The sequence below is a fragment of the Anomaloglossus baeobatrachus genome, chromosome 1 (genome assembly GCF_048569485.1).
Source record: "Anomaloglossus baeobatrachus isolate aAnoBae1 chromosome 1, aAnoBae1.hap1, whole genome shotgun sequence".
In the NCBI taxonomy this organism is placed as follows: domain Eukaryota; kingdom Metazoa; phylum Chordata; class Amphibia; order Anura; family Aromobatidae; genus Anomaloglossus; species Anomaloglossus baeobatrachus.
The window spans coordinates 961340256-961358032 of NC_134353.1; the positions used below are offsets into that span (position 1 = coordinate 961340256).

The 17777-nt window shown below is 44.6% G+C and overlaps 1 protein-coding gene across 1 annotated transcript in view; it reads right to left on the reverse strand.

The window, feature by feature from the left end:
• The window catches only part of ARID3C (AT-rich interaction domain 3C), a 293711-nt gene that overhangs the window by 110550 nt on the left and 165384 nt on the right, over positions 1-17777 (reverse strand). The window contains exon 2 of the mRNA XM_075343926.1: positions 13840-13912. Coding sequence (XP_075200041.1) covers positions 13840-13912 — 73 coding nt within the window. The remainder of the gene's footprint in view (positions 1-13839; positions 13913-17777) is intronic.

The following is a 17777-nucleotide window of genomic DNA, read 5'->3' on the forward strand; positions in this document are numbered from 1 at the left end:
TGTCTGCTGAGCCGTGTATCTAATCCTCTCCTGTGTTATATTGTCTGCTGAGCCGTGTATCTAATCCTATCCTGTGTGATACTGTCTGCTGAGCTGTGTATCTAATCCTCTCCTGTTTGATACTGTCTGCTGAGCCGTGTATCTAATCCTCTCCTGTGTGATACTGTCCACAGAGCTGTGTATCTAATCCTCTCCTGTGTGATACTGTGTGCTGAGCTGTGTATCTAATCCTCTCCTGTGTGATACTGTCTGCTGAGCCGTGTATCTAATCCTATCCTGTGTGATACGCTGCTGAGCTGTGTATCTAATCCTCTCCTGTGTGATACTGTCTTCTGAGCTGTGTATCTATTCCTCTCCTGTGTGATACTGTCTGCTGAGCTGTGTATCTAATCCTCTCCTGTTTTACATTGTCCATAGAGCCGTGTATCTAATCCTCTACTGTGTGATACTGTCTGCTGAGCTGTGTATCTAATCCTATCCTGTGTGATACTGTCTGCTGAGCTGTGTATCTAATCCTCTTCTGTGTGATACTGTCTGCTGAGCTGTGTATCTAATCCTCTCCTGTGTGATACTGTCTGCTGAGCCGTGTATGTAATCCTCTCCTGTGTGATACTGTCCACAGAGCTGTGTATCTAATCCTATCCTGTGTGATACTGTCTGCTGAGCTGTGTATCTAATCCTATCCTGTGTGATACTGTCTGCTGAGCTGTGTATCTAATCCTCTCCTGTGTGATACTGTCTGTTGAGCTGTGTATCTAATCCTATCCTGTGTGATACTGTCTGCTGAGCTGTCTATCTAATCCTCTCTTGTGTGATACTGTCTGCTGAGCCGTGTATCTAATCCTATTCTGTGTGATACTGTCTGCTGAGCTGTATATCTAATCCTAGCCTGTGTGATACTGTCCACAGAGCTGTGGATCTAATCCTCTCCTGTGTGATACTGTCTGCTGAGCTGTGTATCTAATCCTCTCCTGTGTGATACTGTCTGCTGAGCTGTGGATCTAATCCTCCCCTGTGTGATACTGTCTGCTGAGCTGTGTATCTAATCCTATCCTGTGTGATACTGTCTGCTGAGCTGTGGATCTAATCCTCTCCTGTGTGATACTGTCTGCTGAGCTGTGTATCTAACCCTCTCCTGTGTGATACTGTCTGCTGAGCTGTGTATCTAATCCTAGCCTGTGTGATACTGTCTGCTGAGCTGTATATCTAATCCTCTCATGTGTGATACTGTCTGCTGAGCTGTGTATCTAATCCTAGCCTGTGTGATACTGTCTGCTGAGCTGTGTATCTAATCCTCTCCTGTGTAATATTGTCTGCTGAGCCGTGTATCTAATCCTCTCCTGTGTGATACTGTCTGCTGAGCTGTGTATCTAATCCTAGCCTGTGTGATACTGTCTGCTGAGCTGTGTATCTAATCCTCTCCTGTGTTATATTGTCTGCTGAGCCGTGTATCTAATCCTATCCTGTGTGATACTGTCTGCTGAGCTGTGTATCTAATCCTCTCCTGTTTGATACTGTCTGCTGAGCCGTGTATCTAATCCTATCCTGTGTGATACGCTGCTGAGCTGTGTATCTAATCCTCTCCTGTGTGATACTGTCTTCTGAGCTGTGTATCTATTCCTCTCCTGTGTGATACTGTCTGCTGAGCTGTGTATCTAATCCTCTCCTGTTTTATATTGTCCATAGAGCCGTGTATCTAATCCTCTACTGTGTGATACTGTCTGCTGAGCTGTGTATCTAATCCTATCCTGTGTGATACTGTCTGCTGAGCTGTGTATCTAATCCTCTTCTGTGTGATACTGTCTGCTGAGCTGTGTATCTAATCCTAGCCTGTGTGATACTGTCTGCTGAGCTGTGTATCTAATCCTCTCCTGTGTGATACTGTCTGCTGAGCTGTGTATCTAATCCTCTCCTGTGTAATACTGTCTGCTGAGCCGTGTATCTAATCCTCTCCTGTGTGATACTGTCTGCTGAGCTGTGTATCTAATCCTAGCCTGTGTGATACTGTCTGCTGAGCTGTGTATCTAATCCTCTCCTGTGTGATACTGTCTGCTGAGCTGTGTATCTAATCCTACCCTGTGTGGTACTGTCTGCTGAGCCGTGTATCTAATCCTCTCCTGTGTGATACTGTCTGCTGAGCTATGTATCTAATCCTATCCTGTGTGATACTGTATGCTGAGCTGTGTATCTAATCCTCTCCTGTGTGATACTGTCTGCTGAGCCGTGTATCTAATCCTACCCTGTGTGGTACTGTCTGCTGAGCTGTGTATCTAATCCTCTCCTGTGTGATACTGTCTGCTGAGCTGTGTATCTAATCCCCTCCTGTGTGATACTGTCTGCTGAGCCGTGTATCTAATCCTCTCCTGTGTGATACTGTCTGCTGAGCTGTGTATCTAATCCCCTCCTGTGTGATACTGTCTGCTGAGCCGTGTATCTAATCCTCTCCTGTGTGATACTGTCTGCTGAGCTGTGTATCTAATCCTACCCTGTGTGGTACTGTCTGCTGAGCTGTGTATCTAATCCTCTCCTGTGTGATACTGTCTGCTGAGCTGTGTATCTAATCCTATCCTGTGTGATACTGTCTGCTGAGCTGTCTATCTAATCCTCTCCTGTGTGATACTGTCTGCTGAGCCGTGTATCTAATCCTATTCTATGTGATACTGTCTGCTGAGCTGTGTATCTAATCCCCTCCTGTGTGATACTGTCTGCTGAGCTGTATCTAAGCCTATGATATAATCATGCAGTAGTGTAAGGCTATGTTCACACGCGGCATCTCTTACTGCGTTTTTGAGGTCCCAGAGACGCCCCCAGATGCAGCGTTTCCTTCCCCAGCAAAGTCTATGACATTTCTATGTTGCTGTTCGCACTGTGCATCTTTTTTGGGCTGCATTGTTGAAGACGTAGCTAAGATGCAGCAGGTCACTTCTTTTTGCTTCTTGTCTTTGCGTTTCGGAGGACTGGCAGATCACTTACCCGCTGACTCGGGGTCGTGGGGGATTGATCCCTGGCACCTGGTTAGATGCCGGTTCCCATAAAGTCAATGGGGACCAGAATCTGGCGCAAAGGGGTAGGAGCAAGCGCTTCATACTTACCGAATCACCGGGGGCGGCTGTCATTCACTTCCCGGGCCGCTCATTACCTTCATTGCTTTCCTCGCCCACCAGTGACTGTGATTGGTTGCAGTCAGACGAGTCCCCCCACCCTGAGTGACAGCATGTCTGACTTGAACCAATCACTGACGCCAGTGGGCGGGTCTATATCATACAGTGAAATAAATAAACAAAATTGGCGCAGGATCCCCCCCATATTTTGATACCAGCACAGATAAACCCAACAGCTGGGGGCTGAAATTCTCAGACTGGGGAATACCCACTATTATTGGGCTCCCCCCAGCCTAAAAATATCTGCCAGCAGCTGCCTGAAACTGCCACATCATTAGATGCTACAGTCCCAGCACTTTACCCGGCTCTTCCTGCATTGCCCTGGTGCGGTGGCAATCGGGGTAATTAGGAGTTAATAACAGTCCACATCTGCCACTAAGCCCTAGATTAGTAGTGGGAGCGACTATGACATCGTCCAATCAGTAATCTGTAAGTGAAATGAAATGAACACAAACACCTAAATAATCCTTTATTTGGAATAAAATACAAAAAAGCCCCCCTTTCACCACTTTATTAACCCCAACACACCACTGCAGGTCTGACGTAATCCACACGAGGTCCCACGATGCTTTAAGCTCTGCTACATCTGATGCTTACAGCAAGCGCAACTGAAGTGAGCCGCGCGCTCAGCAGTGATGTCACTCACAGCATGTTCACAGCCTCCACCTGTGACAGCAAATCACCTAAGTGACATCCCGCTGATCCCGTGGCTCACTTCAGTTGCGGCCTGATTTGCGGTCACAGGTGGAGGACTCCAGCTGTAGCCGCGGGTAACCTGATGGATGTCACCACTGACAGCGCAACTCACTTCAGCTGCAGCCTGAATCTCACAGGGACAGTCTTGATCTATGGAGCTCACTGTCAGCTTCAGATGTAGCAGAGCTGGAAAGGTCGTGGGACTTCGTGTGGATTACGTCGGACCTGGAGTCGTGTTTGGGGGGTGTTAATAAAGTGGTGAAAGAGGGTGTTTTTTTATCTTTTATTTCATATTTCATATTTTAACCATCGCAGTGTTTCTATAAATCATCAGATCTCATGTGAACAAACTCTAAACCTGAGGACGCGGGACGGTGCGGCCAACGCGAGCGGCTGCAGATAGGAGCGGCACGGGACTAACGTCGCTCTTCACCGTACACGGAGCGGAGCGCCCCAGGAGTGTCATGTGTGTCTGATAAGTCTGCAGGGAGCAGTCAGGAGCCGGAGGGACAGAGGGACGGAGAGTCGGAGGGACAGAGGGATGGAGTGAAAGAGCGACAGAGAGACGGAGGGACAGGGGGACGGAGTGAAAGAGGGACGGAAAGACGGAGGGACAGAGGCACAGAGTGAAAGAGGGACGGAGAGAAAGAGGGACGGAGAGACGGAGGGACAGGGGGACGGAGTGAAAGAGGGACGGAGAGACCGCGGGACGGAGTGAAAGAGGGACGGAGAGACAGAGGGACAGGGGGACGGAGTGAAAGAGGGACAGAGAGACAGAGGGACAGGGGGACGGAGTAAAAGAGGGGCGGAGAGACAGGGGGACGGAGTGAAAGAGGGACGGAGAGACGGAGGGACAGAGGCACGGAGTGAAAGAGGGACGGAGAGACGGAGGGACAGGGGGACGGAGTAAAAAGGGGACGGAGTAAAAAAGGGACGGAGAGACGGAGGGACAGAGTGAAAGAGGGACGGAGAGACAGAGGGACAGGGGGACGGAGTGAAAAAGGGACGGAGAGACGGAGGGACAGGGGGACGGAGTGAAAGAGGGGAGGAGAGACAGGGGGACGGAGTGAAAGAGGGACGGAGAGACGGAGTGACAGGGAGACAGAGTGATAGAGGGACTGAGAGACGGAGGGACAGAGGCACGGAGTGAAAGAGGGACGGAGAGACGGAGGGACAGGGGGACGGAGTAAAAAGGGGACGGAGTAAAAAAGGGACGGAGAGACGGAGGGACAGAGTGAAAGAGGGACGGAGAGACGGAGGGACAGGGGGACGGAGTGAAAAAGGGACGGAGAGACGGAGGGACAGAGTGAAAGAGGGACGGAGAGACGGAGGGACAGGGGGACGGAGTGAAAAAGGGACGGAGAGACGGAGGGACAGGGGGATGGAGTGAAAAAGGGACGGAGAGACGGAGGGACAGGGGGACGGAGTGAAAAAGGGACAGAGAGACGGAGTGAAAGAGGGACGGAGAGACGGAGGGACAGGGAGAAGGAGTGAAAGAGGGATGGAGAGACGGAGGGACAGGGGGACGGAGTGAAAGAAGGACGGAGAGACAGAGGGACAGGGGGACGAAGTAAAAAAGGGACGGAGAGACGGAGGGACAGGGGGACGGAGTGAAAGAGGGACGGAGAGACGGAGGGATAGGGGGACGGAGTGATAGAGGGACGAAGAGACGGAGGGACAGGGGGACGGAGTGAAAAAGGGATGGAGAGACGGAAGGACAGAGTGAAAGAGGGACGGAGAGATGGAGGGACAGGGGGACGGAGTGATAGAGGGACGAAGAGACGGAGGGACAGGGGGACGGAGTGAAAAAGGGACGGAGAGACGGAAGGACAGAGTGAAAGAGGGACGGAGAGATGGAGGGACAGGGGGACGGAGTGAAAAATGGATGGAGAGACGGAGGGACAGGGGGACGGAGTGAAAAAGGGACGGAGAGACGGAGGGACGGAGTGAAAGAGGGACGGAGAGACGGAGGGACAGGGGGACGGAGTGAAAGAGGGATGGAGAGACGGAGGGACAGGGGGACGGAGTGAAAAAGGGACGGAGAGACGGAGGGACAGGGGGACGGAGTGAAAAAGGGATGGAGAGACGGAGGGACAGGGGGACAGAGTGAAAAAGGGACGGAGAGACGGAGGGACGGAGTGAAAGAGGGACGGAGAGACGGAGGGACAGGGGGACAGAGTGAAAGAGGGATGGAGAGACGGAGGGACAGGGGGACGGAGTGAAAAAGGGACGGAGAGACAGAGGGACAGGGGGACGAAATGAAAAAGGGACGAGAGACGGAAAGAGAGGGGGACGGAGTGAAAGAGGGACGGAGAGACGGAGGGATAGAGGGACGGAGTGAAAGAGAGACGGAGAGATGGAGGGACAGGGGGACGGAGTGAAAGAGAGACGGAGGGAAAGGGGGACGGAGTGAAAGAGGAACACAGAGACAGAGGGACAGGGAGACGGAGTGAAAGAGGAACAGAGAGACAGAGGGACAGGGGGACAGAGTGAAAGAGGGACGGAGGGACAGGGGGATGGAGTGAAAGAGGGACGGAGAGACGGAGGGACAGGGGGACGGAGTGAAAAAGGGACGGAGAGACGAAGGGACAGGGGGACGGAGTGAAAGAGGGACGAAGAGACAAAGGGACAGGGGGACGGAGTGATAGAGGGACGAAGAGACAAAGGGACAGGGGGACGGAGTGATAGAGGGACGAAGAGACAAAGGGACAGGGGGACGGAGTGATAGAGGGACGAAGAGACAAAGGGACAGGGGGACAGAGTGAAAGAGGGACGAAGGGACAGGGGGACAGAGTGATAGAGGGACGAAGAGACAAAGGGACAGGGGGATGAAGTGAAAGAGGGACAGAGGGACGAAGTGAAGAAGGGACGAAGTGAAAGAGGGACAGATGGACGGAGTGAAAAAGGATGGAGGGATAGATTGACGGAGTGACAGAGGGACGAAGAGACGAAGTGACAGAGGGACGGAAAGAAGGAGGAACATGGGTGTCTTTGCATGGCAGTTTGCTTAGCAAATATATAAAGAGAAAGTCAACAGCAACGAAGGAAATCACAGAATGGATTAATGCAGAACGTAAATAATAAAATCCTCATCCACCCCAACCAATCCAACTGCACCGCACGCCGCAAACACTGCTATATATAGGGGCAGTATTATAGTACCTATATTATGGTACATAGGGGCAGTATTATAGTAGCTATATTATGGTACATAGGGGCAGTATTATAGTAGTTATATTCTTGTATATAGGGGCAGTATTATAGTAGTTATATTCTTGTACATAGGGGCAGTATTATAGTAGTTATATTCTTGTATATAGGGACAGTATTATAGTAGTTATATTCTTGTATATAGGGGGCAGTATTATAGTAGTTATATTCTTGTATATAGGGACAGTATTATAGTAGTTATATTCTTGTATATAGGGGGCAGTATTATAGTAGTTATATTCTTGTATATAGGGGCAGTATTATAGTAGTTATATTCTTGTATATAGGAGCAGTATTATAGTAGTTATATTCTTGTACATAGGGGGCAGTATTATAGTAGTTATATTCTTGTACATAGGGGCAGTATTATAGTAGTTATATTCTTGTACATAGGGGCAGTATTATAGTAGTTATATTCTTGTATATAGGGGCAGTATTATAGTAGTTATATTCTTGTATATAGGGGCAGTATTATAGTAGTTATATTCTTGTACATAGGGGCAGTATTATAGTAGTTATATTCTTGTATATAGGGGGCAGTATTATAGTAGTTATATTCTTGTATATAGGGGCAGTATTATAGTAGTTATATTCTTGTACATAGGAGCAGTATTATAGTAGTTATATTCTTGTATATAGGGGGCAGTATTATAGTAGTTATATTCTTGTATATAGGGACAGTATTATAGTAGTTATATTCTTGTACATAGGGGCAGTATTATAGTAGTTATATTCTTGTACATAGGGGCAGTATTATAGTAGTTATATTCTTGTACATAGGGGCAGTATTATAGTAGTTATATTCTTGTATATAGGGGGCAGTATTATAGTAGTTATATTCTTGTATATAGGGGCAGTATTATAGTAGTTATATTCTTGTATATAGGGACAGTATTATAGTAGTTATATTCTTGTACATAGGGGCAGTATTATAGTAGTTATATTCTTGTATATAGGGGCAGTATTATAGTAGTTATATTCTTGTACATAGGGGCAGTATTATAGTAGTTATATTCTTGTACATAGGGGGCAGTATTATAGTAGTTATATTCTTGTACATAGGGGGCAGTATTATAGTAGTTATATTCTTGTACATAGGGGCAGTATTATAGTAGTTATATTCTTGTATATAGGGGCAGTATTATAGTAGTTATATTCTTGTATATAGGGGCAGTATTATAGTAGTTATATTCTTGTATATAGGGGTAGTATTATAGTAGTTATATTCTTGTACATAGGGGCAGTATTATAGTAGTTATATTCTTGTATATAGGGACAGTATTATAGTAGTTATATTCTTGTATATAGGGGGCAGTATTATAGTAGTTATATTCTTGTATATAGGGGCAGTATTATAGTAGTTATATTCTTGTATATAGGAGCAGTATTATAGTAGTTATATTCTTGTATATAGGGACAGTATTATAGTAGTTATATTCTTGTATATAGGGGGCAGTATTATAGTAGTTATATTCTTGTATATAGGGGCAGTATTATAGTAGTTATATTCTTGTACATAGGAGCAGTATTATAGTAGTTATATTCTTGTATATAGGGGGCAGTATTATAGTAGTTATATTCTTGTATATAGGGACAGTATTATAGTAGTTATATTCTTGTACATAGGGGCAGTATTATAGTAGTTATATTCTTGTACATAGGGGCAGTATTATAGTAGTTATATTCTTGTACATAGGGGCAGTATTATAGTAGTTATATTCTTGTATATAGGGGGCAGTATTATAGTAGTTATATTCTTGTATATAGGGGCAGTATTATAGTAGTTATATTCTTGTATATAGGGACAGTATTATAGTAGTTATATTCTTGTACATAGGGGCAGTATTATAGTAGTTATATTCTTGTATATAGGGGCAGTATTATAGTAGTTATATTCTTGTACATAGGGGCAGTATTATAGTAGTTATATTCTTGTACATAGGGGGCAGTATTATAGTAGTTATATTCTTGTACATAGGGGGCAGTATTATAGTAGTTATATTCTTGTACATAGGGGCAGTATTATAGTAGTTATATTCTTGTATATAGGGGCAGTATTATAGTAGTTATATTCTTGTATATAGGGGCAGTATTATAGTAGTTATATTCTTGTATATAGGGGTAGTATTATAGTAGTTATATTCTTGTACATAGGGGCAGTATTATAGTAGTTATATTCTTGTACACAGGGGCAGTATTATAGTAGTTATATTCTTGTACATAGGGAGCAGTATTATAGTAGTTATATTCTTGTATATAGGGGCAGTATTATAGTAGTTATATTCTTGTACATAGGGGGCAGTATTATAGTAGTTATATTCTTGCATATAGGGGCAGTATTATAGTAGTTATATTCTTGTATATAGGGGGCAGTATTATAGTAGTTATATTCTTGTACATGGGGCAGTATTATAGTAGTTGTATTCTTGTATATAGGGGGCAGTATTATAGTAGTTATATTCTTGTACATAGGGGCAGTATTATAGCAGTTATATCCCTGTATATAGGGGCAGTATTATAGTAGTTATATTCTTGTACATAGAGGCAGTATTATAGCAGTTATATCCCTGTATATAGGGGGCAGTATTATAGTAGTTATATTCTTGTATATAGGGGGCAGTATTATAGTAGTTATATTCTTGTACATAGAGGCAGTATTATAGTAGTTATATTCTTGTACATAGGGGCAGTATTATAGCAGTTATATCCCTGTATATAGGGGGCAGTATTATAGTAGTTATATTCTTGTACATAGGGGCAGTATTATAGTAGTTATATTCTTGTATATAGGGGGCAGTATTATAATAGTTATATTCTTGTATATAGGGGGCAGTATTATAGCAGTTATATTCTTGTACATAGGGGCAGTATTATAGTAGTTATATTCTTGTACATAGGGGGCAGTATTATAGTAGTTATATTCTTGTACATAGGGGCAGTATTATAGTAGTTATATTCTTGTACATAGGGGGCAGTATTATAGGAGTTATATTCTTGTACATAGGAGGCAGTATTATAGTAGTTATATTCTTGCATATAGGGGCAGTATTATAGTAGTTATATTCTTGTATATAGGGGGCAGTATTATAGTAGTTATATTCTTGTACATAGGGGCAGTATTATAGTAGTTGTATTCTTGTATATAGGGGGCAGTATTATAGTAGTTATATTCTTGTACATAGGGGCAGTATTATAGTAGTTATATTCTTGTACATAGGGGCAGTATTATAGCAGTTATATCCCTGTATATAGGGGGCAGTATTATAGTAGTTATATTCTTGTACATAGAGGCAGTATTATAGCAGTTATATCCCTGTATATAGGGGGCAGTATTATAGTAGTTATATTCTTGTATATAGGGGGCAGTATTATAGTAGTTATATTCTTGTCTATAGGGGGCAGTATTATAGTAGTTATATTCTTGTACATAGGGGCAGTATTATAGTAGTTATATTCTTGTACATAGGGGGCAGTATTATAGTAGTTATATTCTTGTACATAGGGGCAGTATTATAGTAGTTATATTCTTGTACATAGGGGCAGTATTATAGTAGTTATATTCTTGTACATAGGGGGCAGTATTATAGTAGTTATATTCTTGTACATAGGAGCAGTATTATAGTAGTTATATTCTTGTACATAGGGGCAGTATTATAGTAGTTATATTCTTGTACATAGGGGCAGTATTATAATAGTTATATTCTTGTACATAGGGGCAGTATTATAGTAGTTATATTCTTGTACATAGGGAGCAGTATTATAGTAGTTATATTCTTGTACATAGGGGCAGTATTATAGTAGTTATATTCTTGTATATAGGGGGCAGTATTATAGTAGTTATATTCTTGTATATAGGAGCAGTATTATAGTAGTTATATAATTGTACATAGGAGCAGTATTATAATAGTTATATTCTTGTACATAGGGGCAGTATTATAGTAGTTATATTCTTGTACATAGGGAGCAGTATTATAGTAGTTATATTCTTGTATATAGGGGCAGTATTATAGTAGTTATATTCTTGTACATAGGGGGCAGTATTATAGGAGTTATATTCTTGTACATAGGGGGCAGTATTATAGTAGTTATATTCTTGTACATGGGGCAGTATTATAGTAGTTATATTCTTGTACATAGGGGCAGTATTATAGTAGTTATATTCTTGTACATAGGAGCAGTATTATAGTAGTTATTTTCTGCACATAGGAGCAGTATTATAGTAGTTATATTCTTGTACATAGGGGCAGTATTATAGTAGTTATATTCTTGTACATAGGGGCAGTATTATAGTAGTTATATTCTTGTATATAGGGGCAGTATTATAGTAGTTATATTCCTGTACATAGGGAGCAGTATTATAGTAGTTATATTCTTGTACATAGGGGCAGTATTATAGTAGTTATATTCTTGTACATAGGGGGCAGTATTATAGTAGTTATATTCTTGTATATAGGGGCAGTATTATAGTAGTTATATTCTTGTATATAGGGGCAGTATTATAGTAGTTATATTCTTGTACATAGGGGCAGTATTATAGTAGTTATATTCTTGTACATAGGAGCAGTATTATAGTAGTTATATTCTTGTATATAGGGAGCAGTATTATAGCAGTTATATTCTTGTACATAGGGGCAGTATTATAGTAGTTATATTCTTGTACATAGGAGCAGTATTATAGTAGTTATATTCTTGTACATAGGAGCAGTATTATAGTAGTTATATTCTTGTACATAGGAGCAGTATTATAGTAGTTATATTCTGGTACATAGGGGCAGTATTATAGTAGTTATATTCTTGTATATAGGGAGCAGTATTATAGCAGTTATATTCTTGTACATAGGGGCAGTATTATAGTAGTTATATTCTTGTACATAGGAGCAGTATTATAGTAGTTATATTCTTGTACATAGGAGCAGTATTATAGTAGTTATATTCTTGTACATAGGAGCAGTATTATAGTAGTTATATTCTTGTACATAGGGGCAGTATTATAGTAGTTATATTCTTGTACATAGGAGCAGTATTATAGTAGTTATATTCTTGTACATAGGGGCAGTATTATAGTAGTTATATTCTTGTATATAGGGAGCAGTATTATAGCAGTTATATTCTTGTACATAGGGAGCAGTATTATAGTAGTTATATTCTTGTACATAGGAGCAGTATTATAGTAGTTATATTCTTGTATATAGGGGCAGTATTATAGTAGATATATTCTTGTACATAGGAGCAGTATTATAGTAGTTATATTCTTGTACATAGGGGCAGTATTATAGTAGTTATATTCTTGTATATAGGGAGCAGTATTATAGCAGTTATATTCTTGTACATAGGGGCAGTATTATAGTAGTTATATTCTTGTACATAGGAGCAGTATTATAGTAGTTATATTCTTGTATATAGGGGCAGTATTATAGTAGTTATATTCTTGTACATAGGAGCAGTATTATAGTAGTTATTTTCTGCACATAGGGGCAGTATTATTGCGGTTATATTTCATGTGCTGGGTATGGCTCCTGCGTTGGTTATATATAGTCAGTGGTGTGATATGTTGCAGTTAGTGACATTCCCAGTAATCACCAGTAGCTGCTCTTGGCCTGGGTCACATAGTACATGAAAGCTGATCTGTTTCGGGGGCTCGGGGTCGAGGTGTCACTGACGCTACAGAAGGAATCTCTATTTTAAATAAAACATGCTGCAGGGCTGGAGCGGGAGCGGGAGCAGCGGTCACCCGACCCTCTCCATTTCCCCTTCTGTTTCCGCTCTGCGGGGCACAAGTCCTGATATTCTGACATGGACGATTTCCCCAACACGGGGAAAGATACTAAGGAGCCAAACACATCATCTACCCCCAGAGGACACCGAGCTACTGAGGAATATGACAGGAGGAAAATTCTGCAGCCTTCAGAGCTGTAATCTTACACTATTCCCTGCATCTCCTATGCTCTCATAAAGCTTTCTCAGTAATGTAATGTATGTGCACAGTGACTGCACCAGCAGAATAGTGAGTGCAGCTCTGGGGTATAATACAGGAGGTAACTCAGGATCAGTAATGTAATGTATGTGCACAGTGACTGCACCAGCAGAATAGTGAGTGCAGCTCCGGAGTATAATACAGGAGGTAACTCAGGATCAGTAATGTAATGTATGTACACAGTGACTGCACCAGCAGAATAGTGAGTGCAGCTCTGGAGGATAATACAGGAGGTAACTCAGGATCAGTAATGTAATGTATGTGCACAGTGACTGCACCAGCAGAATAGTGAGTGCAGCTCCGGAGTATAATACAGGAGGTAACTCAGGATCAGTAATGTAATGTATGTACACAGTGACTGCACCAGCAGAATAGTGAGTGCAGCTCCGGAGTATAATACAGGAGGTAACTCAGGATCAGTAATGTAATGTATGTACACAGTGACTGCACCAGCAGAATAGTGAGTGCAGCTCTGGAGGATAATACAGGATGTAACTCAGGATCAGTAATGTAATATATATACACAGTGACTGCACCAGCGGAATAGTGAGTGCAGCTCTGGAGTATAATACAGGAGGTAACTCAGGATCAGTAATGTAATGTATGTACACAGTGACTGCACCAGCAGAATAGTGAGTGCAGCTCTGGAGTATAATACAGGAGGTAACTCAGGATCAGTAATGTAATGTATGTATACAGTGACTGCATCAGCAGAATAGTGAGTGCAGCTCTGGAGGATAATACAGGAGGTAGCTGGGGGTCAGTGATGATTCGCTGAGGTTTGGAGACGTCTCTCACCTCTTTTCTGCATGAAGCTGAAGAGGTCGTCTAGGAACTCCTTCCTCTTGGGGTCGTCATCCAGTTCGTACAGCTGTAAGATAAAGCAGAGATGCAGCGTTACCTCACAGGACTCGGGGCGAGTGATTGTCACACTGCGCTGCACCCAGTTATTTCTTCCATCATATGGGGTCTCGGATGTGATAGATGGTGTCAGCACTAGTACAGGTATGAGGGGTTCGGGGTGTGAGATCTCCGCTGACCGTAGCCCCCCATTGTCAGCACAAATGATCAGACAGTGCTGGGGTCTCACCACGTCTGCAGGGGAAGGAAATATATACTGTATACACTAGCTGTAGTGCGCGGCGATGCCCGGGATAGTAACTAAAGGCCCTGTCACACACAGAGATAAATCTGCGGCAGATCTGTGGGAGATCTGTGGTTGCAGTGAAATTGTGGACAATCAGTGGCAGGTTTGTGGCTGTGTACAAATGGAACAATATGTCCATGATTTCACTGCAACCACAGATCTGCCAAAGATTTATCTCTGTGTGTGACAGGGCCTTAAGTCTCTCTCGCCCACTTTCCCTTTCTCCCACTCACCACCAAAATCATATTACCTCATGTGGACGACATGGACTCTGTCAGTGCCTAGCATGGGTTAAGTTTCCTAAAATTCAGCCAGACATGATGATAGTTTGTTTATAAACGGGGGATAAGCCCCTCATTGTTTCTACAAGACTTTTAGGAGTCCAGTGAATACAGTTCTTGTTGACTCATGTAATTGCCTTGGCCAGTGAAGGCCAGACACCCAGATAAATTAATTATGCGAACCTCCCATTGTATTACTAAGTGAATTCCTAGATGTGATGTAACTTCGCTGTCTCTCCCTCGTCTCAGTATATTTTGTATACAGCTTGAAATCTAGCCAATAAGAGCTCAGTCTTATCCACCAATCGTGAAGATCCCAATAGTCTGAATGTAATAATCAGGGGTATAAGAAGGAGGACTGTCCATTGTCCGGGTGACTCTTGCTACATGCTACCAATCTTGGATCTGCGGATATTATTGGCAAACCATAACCGAACCTGGATTATAATACTACATGGACTTCAGCATCGAATGCAAGGATTCGGCTGAGATATCAAGGACTACCTAAGGAAGGAATCCAGCTTGGGACAATCCAGTCACCTGACTACAGACTTTGAAGACCTCAGCCAGCTTCCTAAATCCAGCGTTATTCCATTCTTGGTGGGTGACCGCCGAAAGCGGGGTGCTGCTGGATTGGAGTAAGTAGCCCTGGAGGCTCTGAGGCATGGACATTCTAATCCCTGGTGAGCAGCGGAAGGGGGAGACTCTGTGGCCGGTTACATTCTGTGTTTTGCTGGTTATGTGTTATGTGCCGTTAATATTTTGGGGATCCAATAAAGTCTAATTATTGTGATTCCCTCACCCTGTGTTGTCTGAGTAGTTTCCACCCACAGGTAAGGAGGTCAGGCGTTCAGTTGGGATGAGCCCTGAGCCACGCTGTCTTTCTAAAGGTGGCCGGGACAGCGGACAAGAGCACCCACTGAGCCCCGTGTTTCCACAGGAGAGCACTCACTGACCCCCGTGTCTCCACAGGAGAGCACCCGCTAACCCCCGTGTCTCCACAGGAGAGCACCCACTGACCCCCGTGTCTCCACAGGAGAGCACCCACTGACCCCCTTGTCTCCACAGGAGAGCACCCACTGACCCCCGTGTCTCCACAGGAGAGTACCCATTGACCCCCGTGTCTCCACAAGAGAGTACTCACTGACCCCCGTGTCTCCACAGGAGAGCACCCACTGACCCCCGTGTCTCCACAGGAGAGCACCCACTGACCCCCTTGTCTCCACAGGAGAGCACCCACTGACCCCCGTGACTCCACAGGAGAGTACCCATTGACCCCCGTGTCTCCACAGGAGAGTACTCACTGACCCCCGTGTCTCCACAGGAGAGTACCCATTGACCCCCGTGTCTCCACAGGAGAGCACCCACTGACCCCCGTGTCTCCACAGGAGAGCACCCACTGACCCCCGTGTCTCCACAGGAGAGCACCCACTGACCCCCGTGTCTCCACAGGAGAGCACCCACTGACCCCCGTGTCTCCACAGGAGAGCACCCATTGACCCCAGTTGTCTCCACAGGAGAGCACCCACTGACCCCCGTGTCTCCACAGGAGAGCACCCACTGACCCCCGTGTCTCCACAGGAGAGCACCCACTGACCCCCGTATCTCCACAGGAGAGCACCCACTGACCCCCGTGTCTCCACAGGAGAGCACCCACTGACCCCCGTATCTCCACAGGAGAGCACCCACTGACCCCCGTGTCTCCACAGGAGAGCACCCGCTGACCCCCGTGTCTCCACAGGAGAGCACCCACTGACCCCCGTGTCTCCACAGGAGAGCACCCACTGACCCCCGTGTCTCCACAGGAGAGCACCCACTGACCCCCGTGTCTCCACAGGAGAGCACCCATTGACCCCAGTGTCTCCACAGGAGAGCACCCACTGACCCCCGTGTCTCCACAGGAGAGCACCCACTGACCCCCGTGTCTCCACAGGAGAGCACCCATTGACCCCCGTGTCTCCACAGGAGAGCACCCATTGACCCCAGTGTCTCCACAGGAGAGCACCCACTGACCCCCGTGTCTCCACAGGAGAGCACCCACTGACCCCCGCGTCTCCACAGGAGAGCACCCACTGACCCCCGTGTCTCCACAGGAGAGCACCCACTGACCCCCGTGTCTCCACAGGAGAGCACCCACTGACCCTCGTGTCTCCTCACCTCACACAGAAGCTTCTTATACTAACCACGTGCTTTGTTGCCTGTAACAACCAATCACAGCTCCTATTAATGACCTGTAATAAAATAGAAGCAGAGCTGTGATTGGTTGCTGTAGGCCACCTGATCACTATCCGGGCTGACTGTGAAAACAGACAATATATTACCTCATAGAACCCCACACAACAGTATACAGGGGAGGTCACATGGCGTACATCAGCCTCTACAACAGGGTTGGGAAGCCTCACCTCCAAAATCCCCTCACACATAACCTGTCCTTTACTAACAAGTCCTTCACTGCCTACAGCAGCCAATCACAGCTCCTTCACCTGCAACAAAATACAAGCAGAGCTGTGATTGGCTGCCGTAGGCCACCTGATAAATATCCAGTGTAACTGTGAAAACAGCCAACATATCACCTCAAACATCCAAAGTGTCTGTGTGTGTGTGTCTCTTTCTGTGTCTGTCTCTTTCTATGTATGTGCCTCTCTTTCTCTGTGTGTGTGTCTCTCTCTTTCTGTATGTGTTCCTTTCGGTGTCTCTTTCTGTGTATGTGTCTCTTTCTGTGTGTGTGTCTTTTTGTGTGTATGTCTCTCTTTCTCTATGTGTGTGTCTCTTTCTGTGTGTGTGTCTTTTTGTGTGTATGTCTCTCTTTCTCTATGTGTGTGTCTCTTTCTGTGTGTGTGTCTTTTTGTGTGTCTTTTTGTGTGTATGTCTCTCTTTCTCTGTGTGCGTGTGTCTCTTTCTGTGTGTGTGTGTCTTTTTGTGTGTATCTCTTTCTCTGTGTGTCTCTTTCTCTATGTGTGTGTCTTTCTGTGTGTCTCTTTCTTTATGTGTGTCTCTTTATTTATGTGTGTGTCTTTCTCTATATGTGTGTCTCCTCTGTGTGTGTATCTTTGTGTCTCTTTCTGTCTGTGTCTCTGTGCGTTTGTGTCTCTGTGCGTTTGTGTCTCTTTCTGTCTGTGTCTCTTTCTGTCGTGTCTCTTTCTGTGTGTCTCTTTCTGTGTGTCTCTTTCTGTGTGTCTCTTTCTGTGTGTCTCTGTGCGTTTGTGTCTGTTTCTGTCTGTCTGTCTCTTTTTCTGTCTCTTTCTGTCTGTATTTCTGTGTGATTGTGTCTCTTTCTGTGTGTGTGTCTCTCTGTGTGTCTCATTCTC